This window comes from Leptinotarsa decemlineata, unplaced genomic scaffold (genome assembly GCF_025532065.1).
Source record: "Leptinotarsa decemlineata unplaced genomic scaffold, Ldec_3_MD MMD2_P_RNA_scaffold_5, whole genome shotgun sequence".
NCBI classification, from domain to species: Eukaryota; Metazoa; Arthropoda; class Insecta; order Coleoptera; family Chrysomelidae; genus Leptinotarsa; species Leptinotarsa decemlineata.
In genome coordinates, this window is record NW_027412532.1 from 15,376,884 (window position 1) to 15,390,852 (window position 13,969).

General features: G+C 34.2%; 2 protein-coding genes across 13 annotated transcripts in view; one reads left to right on the top strand and one right to left on the bottom strand.

Moving 5' to 3' along the window:
* LOC111505323 (uncharacterized) overlaps positions 1-13,969 on the top strand; it is a 49,039-nt gene that overhangs the window by 14,466 nt on the left and 20,604 nt on the right. The window contains exons 4-6 of one of the 2 annotated variants that reach the window (XM_023160106.2): positions 3,965-4,053; positions 5,423-5,486; positions 12,984-13,074. In XM_023160106.2, the coding sequence (XP_023015874.2) occupies positions 3,965-4,053; positions 5,423-5,486; positions 12,984-13,007 (177 nt within the window). In that variant the 3' untranslated portion in view covers positions 13,008-13,074. Of the gene's footprint in view, positions 1-3,964; positions 4,054-5,422; positions 5,487-12,983; positions 13,075-13,969 lie in introns of those variants that run through there. The other variant, XM_023160105.2, reaches the window with a different exon arrangement.
* msi (RNA-binding protein musashi) overlaps positions 1-13,969 on the bottom strand; it is a 398,619-nt gene that overhangs the window by 7,657 nt on the left and 376,993 nt on the right. For all 11 annotated transcript variants that reach the window (XM_074169628.1, XM_074169626.1, XM_074169624.1 and 8 more), the window contains one exon: positions 2,041-2,287. In XM_074169628.1, coding sequence (XP_074025729.1) covers positions 2,041-2,287 — 247 coding nt within the window. The remainder of the gene's footprint in view (positions 1-2,040; positions 2,288-13,969) is intronic.

The window sequence follows — 13,969 nt, forward strand, 5'->3', positions numbered from 1 at the left end:
TTTATTGCGAGTTCATCAACAAATTTTTCCTATTCTACTCTAAAAGTTTTATACTGCTCTCTAGTCAGATCCATTGTTGAATACAATACCATAATTTGGAATCCATACTATGACAAGTATATCCATCAAATAGAAAATGTACAAAGAAAATTTCTGAAAATCATAGCATACAAACTAGAGATTGGCGAATATAACTACAATGAAGTAATGAACTTGACGAGTCTACCTAGTCTAAGTGATCGCAGGATTATGATATCGTTGGTTTATCTCTTCAAAATAATCTCTGGCATAATCGATTGTCCGGAAGTTCTCTCTATTATACCATTCAATGTTGCAAATAGACAAATCAGACAAAAAAACTTATTTGTTGTGCCAAATCACTCAACTAACTATGGTTTTTATACACCCATCTCAAATATGTTAAGATTGGGGAATACATATTGTCATAGTGTTGATTTCTTCTGCAAAAATCCAAAGATTTTTAAAAAACAAATAGCTAGATTGTTGTTCAATTGATTTCTATTTATGATTTTATGATTAGTGATAATGTTGTAAAATTTAAATTTTATTGTTATTTTATAATTATATATTTCAGATATTTATTATATTTTTGTATTCTGATGTGATTTAAATGTGATATAGTGCATAAGTTAAACGTCGCAACATATATGTTATTTCTTAACTGTATTGGCGTAACCCGTTTATAAATAAATAAATATAAAAAATGTGATTAATAACCCTAATTTACAGCACTATTTTTTCTAATACTTAAACTATTCATCACTTATTCAATATTTAGCAACTATTTTGTTCCTATATAAGCTTAAGAGTAGTGAATACAGAAAAAACAGAAAATCATTAACAATGTGACATGCAAGAAATATTCAGAAAGACTACCACAATTGACTGTAGAAAAGTATTCCACTCTAGGTACTTCGTGTAATTCTCAATAATTTTGTATCTTGTGTGTATTTTTAGAAAGTATCACCATTGAACGGTGCATGCATTTCTTATGGTGTGTATATAATGTTTTCTCAGTTTGAAGACTTTCAGAAACTTGAATAATTCATTATAATCCTGGTCTTTCAGTTACTTCCTGAATATTAATGGAAATAGCTAGAGTCAGGGAGGGAATAATTATACGTTGATAAATAAATCAAATTTTGAACAAAACAAAAACGCATTTTCTTTCTTAGCCCGGGAATTTCCAGCCCAGGTGTTACTTCATATTTCTTCGACTAATTGAAGTTTGCAGTGTCAAAACATATTTAAAAATGGTAGAGTTGGAAAATTGTACGGGTCAATTGACATCTTTTTATAGTATCATTTGGCATATTTCAAGTGTCAGTTGGCATATTTCAAGTGTCGATTGGCATATTTCAAGTGTCAATTGGCAAATTTAAAGTGCCAATTGTTAGATTTCTAGTATCAATTAGCATATTTCAATTGGCATCTTTTAAGTGCCAATTGGCATATTTTAGGTGTCAATTGTCAGATTTGAAAAGTCAATTGTCAGATTTGAAGTGTCAATTGTCAGATTTGAAGTGTCAATTGTCAGATATGAAGTGTTAATTGACAGATTTTAAGTGCCAATTGGTAGATTTCGAGTATCAATTAGCAGATTAGCATCTTTAAAGTGTCATTTGGCATATTTCAAGTGTCAATTGGCAGATTTGAAGTACCAATTGTTAGATTTTGAGTATCAATTAGCATATTTCAAACGTTAATCGGCATCTTTTAAGTATCAATTGGCATATTTTAGGTGTCAATTGTCAGATTTGAAGTGTCAATTGTCAGATTTGAAGTGTCAATTGTCAGATTTGAAGTGCCAATTGGTAGATTTCGAGTATCAATTAGCAGATTTCCAACGTTAATAGTCATATTCCAACAGTGGTAATCCACAAATTTGGGATGTTAATTTACAGACTTTTTATATTTTTCGCATCATGGCTTCTTTGGCGTACCTTTTCCGTGGATCACTCTGTTTAAAGTTAAAAGATGTGCGATCAGCACGTCCTCCAGACAATTAATTTTCCTTACCTGAGTGACGGGATCTTTCATAATGAGAACGTCCGTGACGTTGCCGAACATCCCAAAATATTCCTTCAGCTTCTCGCTGGACGTCTGCCAGCTCAATCCGCCGACGAATAATTTGCCGGGCGCGGGGTCATTGGAAGTATTGGGCGTGCTGCGACCCGACGAACCCGAATGGCTGCCGTTGATGGGCAACAGGGAACCGTGGATGTCGTGATGCTCGATGATTCCATTTCCTTCGCCCATTGCAGAACTGTAAAAAAAAACAATAGTTATTAAGTTGCACAATTTTGCGAAAAAATTGAATATGGCCAAAATATTGACCTGGTAACTCAAGGAACTGTCGTAGAATCGAGTTCTCAGACAGAAAATATGATTGTTGGGAAGGTATGAAGTATTTTATAGAAAATAACGGGAGTTTTCAAATTTCACGAGTTTGAAGAGTTCGATTGCTAATTTTTAATATTATGTTGGTATATCTGTCCCTGAAGTTTGATAAAAACTTCAGCTGTATTCATTGCTTACTTTCATTTGTTGAAACGAATGAATTAAATAATTTGTATCAAAGTTTGCGTAAAAAAATTGAATAAACTGAAATAAAATGTGTGAAAACTTAAAAAAAGTTCTACGGTAGGTCTGCCATGAGAAAAACAAGAGTTTACTAGTGGTATAATCGTTTCCAAGAAGCCTGTGAACACGTTCGGGACGGCCGGACGCCCCAACACATCAGAACCCAATAAAAATATGGAAAAAGTGAAAGAAACGGTTATGAACGATCGCCGAATCACAATCGGAGAAGTCTCTGATGATTTGCACAAAACAATTCGAAAAAAAAAAACGGCCGGATTTGTTTGTATAACCAATTCATGGTTTTTATACCGCGATAATACACCTGCTCACACTTCATTGTTTTTCGTGAATTGTTTTTAGTTTTTGTACCGAGATAATGCACCTGCTCACACTCCAATGCTTGTTCTTGTATTCTTGGCCAAAAACAATACTGTAACGATGACCTAGCCTCCATATTCGCCAGACATGACTGAGTGAGACTTTTTTCTATTTTCAAAAATAAAGAGAACTTCAAAGCATACACGCACGGTTGAGATTAAAAGTGCATCGCTGAAAGAGCTAAAGTATATCCCAAATATCAAGTTTGAGAAGTGTTTCGAAGATTGGAAGAATTGCTGGCATAAGTGGCATAATATTTAGTGGGGACTATTTTGAAGGAGACGACATTATTGTAGAGGAGAAGCACTGGCATAAGTGACACATAATGTGGATAAATTTGAAGGCGACGACATTATTGTAGAAGAATAAATGAATATTTTTTTTTAAAAACAAAAATTCCCCTTATTTTCTGAACATACTTCGTATAGTTTATTTGCTTCAAGATAATTTGCGTTTCAACTTATATCATTCGTCAGATTTACTACCAGTCATTGGGGCTGATGAGTATTCATCCTCAGCATTTTACTGGTTAGAATGGTAGAAACCCCTAAATTATATTTTTTTTCTTGTACTATTCCCACTATGTAATGTAATTTCAGAAATTGCATATTGAATCTATCAGTAAATTAAAGTTTAGAACCTAGTTCGGAAAAAAACTATTTCACTTGAACATAAATAGATAATCAATTAACAAATTTTATTGTTTTCAAAAACTTACATTGTTGAGAAACATTTTTTTTTATTAACAACTCAAAGTCACGAACGTTCTTTCTGTTCTCTTCCTGAAGACATTTTTTTCTGGTTTTCATTGTTTTTAAACAATAATGTGCTAGCAATCGCGAGTTAAAAGGCAAGACCTCGTTAATCTTCAGCTCACAGAAGTTTATACTTTTAAGGGTTGTCATTCGTAAGGGGACAACTATACATCTTGCTTTGCAAACAAATAAATTAATATTTTGATAATTTTTTTTCTCTTTTGTAGACGATTCCAATAGTTATGCTGGCTATTGCCGATATGTGCTGGGTAACATTTTGCACTGTGCAAGGATTCATCAGAACAGACATCATTTTGTAAGTATCCAAAAATACTGTTTTGAAAAACAAAAAAGTATTTTGAGAAATCATCACCTTGTGAGTGATAACTGTTGATGTATCTTAGATTAACGTCATCAATCAAAATGTTATTTGGATGTAGTGAACGCTGAAAGTATACGTAATTATTATTCATTCACGAAATTATGTAAAAACACATTTTCAATGAAGAGTCAAACTGAACAGTTGGAAAATGAATATACTTGTTTTGATTGGATAATCTATTCTTGCATATATATTTGAAAGGAGTAATAACTATTATAGCCAGTAATAACTATTATACCATATCTTCAATAAATCCAAGGTTTATATAAAATAAACAAGAAAGTTGCTAGACAAAGATGTAGAAATTATCAAAATTTATGAAAACAAAAATGTTGTGAATAGATTACTGCTTGGAGAAAACATTTTTGGTTTTCTACTTCCCAATAATACAGAAGAAACTCTCATCAAATCATTGAAAACTTGCTAATTTTGTCTACCTTTCCTTAAAAATTTCTGATTTTTTATAGACTATCGTAAAAGTAGAAAGGCAAAAGGTTTTCCTTAACAAAAATCCCAACACCAACAGTCCACAGTTCATCTCCTTATCTATCCTAAAATTTGAAATTGTTTGGTATAATTTTTTCGATAGTAAATTATTAAAAAGGTTTCTATATAGCTTTTTATTTGCTGAAGTTAAATGATATAATTATAAACTTTTACTAAAAACACTTACACTTAAGATCATAAGGACCCTTTTTCCCAAAAGTAAAGACCAGTACCAATCCTCTTTGCATAAAGGAAGCTTGCCTATTTTCCTTGTTAGTTTTTCTTCGAAATCGATTATTTTAATACAAAAATTAACATAGCATGTTGATGGGGTAAGGACTATTCTAAATGTGTAACATTAGGTCGTTAAGTCTCATACGTTCAAAAATAAATTTTGAACCCCAACAAACGGGACTCCCCTCAGTCTCCTCGTAATACAGCAAGCACAAATTAAATAAACAACTGGGCGTTAAGAAATTATCCAAGATTGTCAATAAGATTTCTGATAACTGTGATTAAACAACCTACTGAAGAATGCATTGTACAAACTAACCAATAAGACTTTCAAGAGAAACCATACTCGAAACATTCTATATCCAAAATAATTCTGAAGAAACGGGGTTATATCTCCATCGTCGCAAATGAATAACGCTTTCCTAATATTGAAAAGTAGAAAGGCTTTCCATAGCTTAGAGAAGAATGAACGGACGGACCAAAATTCAATTTCCGCCAACTTTACCAAGCTGTTATCCTGTTGCTTATCGCGTATTGATGCCCAGGAGATGAATGAAATTTCATAGCGTTGCGTTTGTTGCAGGACCAGAAAGAGCAGGCAGCAGGGAGAGATGACGGAACTTCTACTTAATCCTGTAAACCGGAAGGTAAGGATCGGTGTTGCCACATTTTTCAAAGGATATGTTAGGAAAAGTTTGAATTTTCATGAAAGATGTATCGGATAATGAAAAAGGGACGATGATTTTTCACTACTCTCATTTTGATATAACAGGACAATTATGTTGATAATGATATTCAAAAATCCATCTGTGTGTCCCAAATAATTCTTTAGAAGTAATTCCATCGAAAAAACCTTTTATAGGTTATGAGTCATTTTGGTAAAAAAATTATCGCAAGAGATGCATTCTCTTTCCACAAAGTCTCTCTTATATGGAATTGTATGTATGAAAAAAAGCTGGATGTCAAGCATAAAGTTTAATTCTTAACAAGCATTTTTTTATTCAAGGTATTGAACATAAAGTTCTTACTATCTTCAAAATCTATTAAATAGACAGTCTCATATTCACATAGTCAATCTAAGAGTCGATTTATTCACCAAATTACACCATTATACCAAATAAGCTTGAAGGATGTTTTTCCTACATTGTACCAAATCATTTGAAGGCAGTATTTATTGCCAGTCTTTAATCGTTCTTATAATAAATTCAGAAAATAATTAAAATTAGCCTACAGCTATTTCTGTTCTCTTTCGTGTGTGAATTTATATTATGCACAATGAAAATTATTATCATTATTATTATGAATTATAATATTGTTCTACAGACGAAGAACAGTAATATCTGGGGAAGATTTATGTTGAAGGCATATATTCATTTGCTACCCATAATAACCTCTTAAAAGGATTTGTTTGTTGATTTAGTGTTGGAATACTTTATTGGGCTAAAAAAACAACACGGTCACAATATAAAAATGAAAGGGGTATTTTTAGGAGAGATTGATTTTTAGAAAAGAAAGATTTTGGCTTTTTACTTCTCCATCATGATATAAAAAGAAGTGAAAATATTCCAAAGTAAGGAAGGAAGCAATCAATTTAAAAAAAATCAAGAATATCCTGTGAAGTAAACAAAAATTGTGGACACTCAAATTATCGAGTGAATCTTATCATTTATTAGTTGACAATTGGCCAAGAACAAGTAACAAAATTGACACTTTTTGGGTAAACAAGATCTACGAGTAACAGTAATACTAAGTAAAATATCCAGTTTCATGTGGAGATAAAATAGGGGATATGTAGTGGTTAAATGCTCCGCATTCAATGAATCATTTCACATACATATATCCACAGGAATTAACGACAAGGTCTTCTGAAACAGCATCATCAATTTCCATTTCATCATTAATAACAGATCCACATAAACACAACATATATGCGCCATCAGACTATTCTTATTCATAAAAAGCAAAATACGAAAACTAAGTGCTAAGTTCGATTACGACTTTATTTATGAAACGAGTCAATTTGCCCACAAAAGATACCGGTTGTTTAACATTTTGATAATAATTAATTTTTGTGCGTAAATATGTCCGTTACAAAGCGGATGTTCAACTGTTTGTTCAAAAGTGAGAATGAAACCTACAGTTTCCGTGCCACAGAGATCATTCACCTATATGGAACAAAACAAACTGATTCAAGGAAGGTATTTTCTTATCTCATGAATCACGCTTATCAGCTTAAACAGGTAATAATTAAAAATTTTTGTGCTCAGAGAAAAATTGACTGGAAACGCTCAGTGCAGTGATGAAGTCAGGTGAATATTTGTAAACTTAAACGAAGTACTAAAGTTAGAAATACTATCAGAAAAATCAACTGCACTGAGCAACGCGAATACACAATTTCATTTGAAGTATGAATTGTGAGAGTTAATTTATCAATTCTAACAATGTTAACACTACTAATTTTAGGTTTTTTAGGCGAAATATATTTGCTGGATTATTTTTTTTTAGAAAAAGCATATTCATACTCTGCTATTATGGTCATTAGATTTGTTGACAACAATCTCTTGATAACAAGGAGATTGCGGTTGCTGTATTTCTCGATATTGAAGGAGCATTTGACAATGCACTACCTAAATTTCTAGGATCGTTTCTGGCTAGGAAAGGTATAGAATGAACCACAACTGGCTGGATCAATGCCATGCTGGTAAACAGAACTGCAACTAAGACTCTTCAAGGCGAGGCTATTAGGTTCAGGGTCACCAGAGGATGTCCTCATGGTGGTGCACTATCTCCACTTCTGTGGTCGCTCCTGATGGATATCCTCCAGAGTACGATGAACGTCGTCCACAGTTGGTGTCTGAGGGATCAGATGTCTGTCAACCCCAGCAAAACTGTGATAATCCCCTTCACCAAGAGGAGAAAATTGGATGATCTAACGCCACTTTCCCTCAATGGTGAGGTCATTCCATGTGGAACGAAGGTGAAATATCTTGGCATTGTCCTTGATAAAAAACTCACCTGGAACGTTCAGTTGGAAAAAGTTTCACACAAAGCCAGACTGTCCCTATGGAAATGTTGAAGGATTTGTGGAAAAACTTGGGATTTAGGTCCCAAACAAATCCACTGGATTTATGTGATGATTTTCAGACCAATGATTACTTATAGTGCAATTGCCTGGTGGCTGAAGGCTTTACAGAAAACGGCCCAGGCGAAGCTCTCTGGCTTACAGAGACAGGCTTGTCTGGCCATCAGTGGTGCCATCACTACCACACCGTTAGCGGCCATGGATATCCTTCTAGATCTACCTCCTCTCCACATTTTTCTGGAGAGAGAGGCCAGATGGACTGCATATAGACTTGTTTACATTGCCAATTGCGCGAATCAATTTAATACAGACTGCAACAGACTGTTGGTTGACACTGGAAGTCACAGCATTCTGGAAATGACCTCTGACTTTATGCCTCCAACTGTCAACTACGAACTGCCTTATAAAGTACTGCTCCCGAGTAGACAGGACAGGATTCTCTGGGAGAAGGAAAGATCAATAGACCCACTCACTTTGTACCTAACCTAACCATTAGATTTGTTTATAGATTCTGTTATGAGGCGGTTATCAGAACTCCCGGATATACTTGCAATGAAACAATTCAATATATCACTCTTCAAACTTCAAATTTATATAATATGGACTCTTAGATCTATCAACTCTTTCAATAGCCATTGTAGTCCAGTCCGCAGAGTTTTATCTTCCAAAAGGTCGGGTAAAACATACCTATTTTTAAATATGTTGTTCAAATGAAGATCCTAATGAAAAATTCAAGTTCTCGACTCAAAAAATTACAGAAAATTTTCTCAGAAAAACGTATATGTTATGAAACGACTTTGGTGATTTGGAATGAATTGAATGTTTAAAATTCACGGCAAAATATTATTTCACGATTATACTTCAAGATGAGTTATTGTCTGTGCAGGGATCGAATTCAAATACACTGCTACTTCAAACTAATGAGCATACACTTTACGTCCATCTCAAAGCAAAACAAGGTTGTTACAAAATTTCATTAGGTGAATAGCTTCAAATATGGAGAAACAGCTGAAATCATTGATTACTTTCAAACATTCAGGGTCTTCGATAAGTGGCTCTTAAAAAAAATCTCAAGACTAGAACCTCTAGCATAGAATAAATCTAGACGAGCGCCATCAGGTTGGCTTCTTCATCTCCTGAAGACGCCAACTTGGTTGGTGAAACGCGCGCCCAGTACAGTATTGCAATTCTGGTGATTGGGAAAAGTGCATGTTTTGGATTTACCAATGATATATATAGGAATCAAGATAACGACCAACAAAAAACATCTCAGACTTAAGGGCGCCTTTTTAGTGGCTTTTATGTGGTGACGACATAGAGAAGGATATACTGGAAGAAATTTCAAGGGTTTTTAAAATAATTGGTAATTATGTAATGGTATTTTAGGTTCAGAAACTACTAAATCCAAAAATGGAATATTCACTTCAAAAGAGTGAGGTGGAAACTTGGTATCGTCGTGATACTGCTGTGAAAGACAGGACTGAAGTGATGTAGTCTGCAACTATGCAATAGTGAAACATGGAAAAACTCAGGAAGATAATTGCACAAAGTACAGCGTGCCAAATCTAGGAAGCGACTTCAAAGTCTAGGCTGAGAGCCAAGATGCGCGTTTGTTAGGATACTGTGTGTGAGAGAGAGATAATCCTCCAGTCTCTTCCAATTCTGACAAGCTGTATATAGAATATATAGAATGAGATAGAATATGCGAACAGAAATGTAAGGAATTTTTCCTGCTGCAAATTACAATTCTGTCTTTTGCTTTTTGGGAGAATTTATCATAATTCGATCAGTTTTGGAGAAAATCAAAATATTCCTTCAAAAACGAATGTCACCTAGTGATATAATACATAAGAGACTTCAATCAGTTACTTTCGTTACGGGAGAGAAATAATGCTGCGGGATTTTTCATCACTAGAGAAAGAATCGATGTTTTCGTTGTGGATACACCACCACCGAAAACATTTTTTCTATGTGGGGTCGTGGAAAAAAATTATTTCCATTTCGGCAACAAGGTTCGCCGCCGACAGCCGTGTACAACATAACCCCGATCAATATCCTCCCCGTCCACGTGTATATACATTAGTGATGTGGGGTGCGGCCTGACGGCGGCGCAACGACGTTGCCATGGCGTCGACCGAGCGAGGGGTAGTGCTCATCTCCCCCATTCCGACGGAGACATCAGTCAGTGTTCGCGGCGCGAAGTGCGACAAACACCCCATAACTGCCTCCAACAACAACACCAAAACCTGCCTCCAACATCCGTCACCGTCGCACCATTAGCTTTTGGCTGTGATATTGTCCTGTCACAGCAGTACGATTTCGAGATACTGCTGGAGCGGGACATGCCCACAGCTTTGGGCATACATCACCAGGATCTGTGCTCGACGAAGAAGACGTTCTTTTTGGCCGCCTCCACTAGGATACCCCGGTGCTTTATTCAGAGCTTTTGTAGAACTGTAGATTTTGGCCTAGTAACGAACACTGTTAACTTAGATACTAGTTATTTTAGTGTAATAAGTATATTGATTGTACGTTGACCCCTGATACTCTTCCTTCCCTGCACACTTTCGCACCGTCCCCAGCTTTTTATGTATCTAGTCGTAGTTGTAGTTTAAAACGCACAGGTGTGTCAGTTTACCTTTAAAAAAGAATAAATACGATTCCTCTACTTTTTTGGGTGTCATTGTTTGAGGGGAGTGACGATCCGGTCGATACAGACCGACGTAGTTACGTAGACGGCCGCCTGGTGGCGCTACAAAATTGGCAAACACGTTCTGCCATCTTGCGAATACTTTCGCATTTCACAGATAGTGAAAGATGACGTAAACGAAAGCGAACAAAGCTGTTGTTCGAGAGGGTGGGAACGGAACATCGATTTGTTTGTAAGTCAGCTGGAAATGACATTCTGAAATTTATTAGTTCCTGGTGTATAAATCAATGTGCTTCGTTCAGATTCGTAATCACAGTTGCCACGCTTAGTGAAAAATTATTGGGGGCAGAGTACAATTGCCTGCATTATGAAAAAGATTGAGGTGGGGATGAACTGTCACAAAAATTAACATCCAGCAAATGAATAAACCAAATTGCCACAACTCGTAATGAACCTGGCTCGTGGAGGTAATATTAGTCTCATGGACAATACAACGAATAAAAAGTGAATACATTGTCATATAATTTGTATCCTAGCCCTACCCTTTTTTATACGTTTTTATTTAGAACAGATTTATTCGAATAAATTTTTTTTTAATTGCTTGTTAAGAAGGGTAGTCTTTGCTGACCAATTAGAACATAAATGTTGCAACTTTTTAGGGTGAGGCAGCAATATTTGTATAATTATTACTATCATCTTCAGGGAGACACACAAAAATGTTTTTCGAGTTCCATATTAATTTACCAGATTATAAAGTAGCCTAAAAAGTTATTTACAGTGTCGGTGAAGATGATCTCTATATTATCTTTATAACAAAAGACTTATACAGTAGAGTATACAGACTTAAAGAGTAAAAACAAACATTTTTACGACATAAATATGATGTGAATATGACATATGGTTAATACCACGTCACAACAAAAACTTAAGTGATGATTAGTTAAGAATTAAAAGCGTGATATTATGAAAATGTTAATTAACATTATTTTCGAAAAGCTTTACTTTTTAAAACAAAGACGGACTAAAAGGCACATGAAAAAATTTGAGATTACTGTAAATATGTGAGATTACTGTAGATTACTTTCAATAAAAAACAAGTGTTTTTACCCCTTGTTGAAAACATCTTTTGTTAAGTACATATTAGAGATCATCCTCATCAACAATATACGTAACTTCTTAAACTCCTTTCTAATCTGTTATATTAATCTGAAAAACATTTCTTATATTATTTTTGACTTCAATAACAGTAAGTTTGTTCTTCTTGAAATTTTAACTTGTATTTCTGCATAATAAATATTTAGTTTTATCCTGGAGACGGTAATAAACATTATCGAAACAATGGATTCACTTGTGCTATAAGAGTACACTTTCGTTTTGCTGTTCACCCAAATAATTTCCATGTCTTGTTTTCAACTGGTCACCAAAGAATACCCTTCAGCGATAATGTCATAATGGACCCGGACATCATCTGCTATGACATTAAGAAAAAATCCTGAAAAAATGTTAAAATATGTATCCACATATTTTTAAATGAATAAAAATTAGGTGGTGGTGTCTTCAGAGAATTCGTAGACCGAGACGTAGCCTTTATAGTTCATCAAAAAATCAAATAATAAATTTATCTGATTTGAAGTAACACTTTTTTGTCATTATCATGAAATGTTTCTGGCATAAACTGTGAAGGCGAAAAAATATAAAATTGTATTAGTATATACTTCATGGACATGTTGTCTTTTGGTCTTTGAAGAATTGAATCAGATTCAACCGGAAGTACTGTTGATTATTCCATTCGAAATGTCAATAACTCAAGGACAAACGTATTTATGAAATCATAAATACAGTTTAAATTGACAATAAAACCAGGAAAATGATTGCTTATGGTAACAATTAACAATATAGTTATTATTTCATTTAAAACAAAATGACGGCTAACAGTAAATATATGATTTTTAATGTGTTCAATAGAAAAACGTATATTTCATTTCAATTTTGATTTATAAATTTTTTATGCAATGTTTTCACAGCTTTATTGAAGCACGCTTTGACATTTTTCGAAAGACGATTTGGAAGATTAGCTATCATCGAGTGGCCTGCGCATTCCCCTTATCTTATTCCATTGAACTATTTTTTATAGGTGTGTTTAAAAAAACCACGGTTTGGTTTCAATGAATAAATAGCTAATTTCCAAAATGAAAGATTTGTTAAAACATTTTGAATTTATTTCTGGATCTTCAACGTACTTTTTAACTGTGTATTTCACGTTCGGATCATAATTTTATGAAATACTGAAAATTTAAAAAACACATTCAGATTTGTATGTAGACAACTTTTTCCGGAATTCAATTCGTCTCCGACTTTTTGCAGCATGTGTTGTATTATGTTCTGATATTCTTGCCTGGTTCGGTATTTTAGGTCACAAATACATCCCAGGATTAGTAGATTTCAAAAAACCTCATAAAAACAGGTCTGATGAACAAAGATCGGATGATCTAGCGGGCCATACCAATGTTACCCTCCTTCCTCCTTCTGCAGTCTGGAGTATTGGATGTTTGACTATTAGAAAAACGTTATATAAAATTATGAATTATTGTATATTCATTTGTAGGTAATACAGATAAAATGCCTCCGTAGAATTTTCATAAAAAATATAAGCCAGTGATACTTTCTTTTAACCAAGTATTGAAAAGAACTGTTTGAAATCGATCAGTGCAGTAAATGCATGTAGGTACGATTCGAATAGTGAATAAAGAGTAACATCAATTTTGTAATGTGAATTTTTTTGTAAAACTCGATGAGAACCGAAAAGAAGCCATGGATTATTGCGCTGTACGGTGGAAAATAGTGATCTAGTGGTAGAAAACTTAGAGGGTGTATAAAATACAGTAATATCATTGTCCGTGAAGAAAGACGAGAAATCGCCGTATGCAACGCATTCCAGATTATACTCGGTAATTTCTGTGGATTTCCTGAACGTTCAAGGAATTTCAACTGTTCTCCATCAATCATAAAGTATAGATTTAACTGCTGACCAAAACATGATCTGCTTGAAAAATACTTCAACAGAAACGGTGGAAAAGTATTTTAGAACCAAAGGAGGTATCTTAGATTTGGAATGTAGGATAAGTATTATTTCAATAGGGCGGTAATCCTCATCTCGCGAATAGACGAAATTTTTTAATTAGCGATGTCGAAATATCCGTATAAAGGGCTATGATTGTTGTGGCTATGTAAAGTTACTTCATAGCCTGTTTTATCAATCCCACAACACAATTCGAAAATCTAATCAAAAAGCTCACATGCAGTGCACAGATGATTTGTTTTCTAAATTAAAAACGGCCGCAGTCAGAATCAATACTGTTGATTGACAACTTTCCATTTTTGGGTGAACATTCACGATT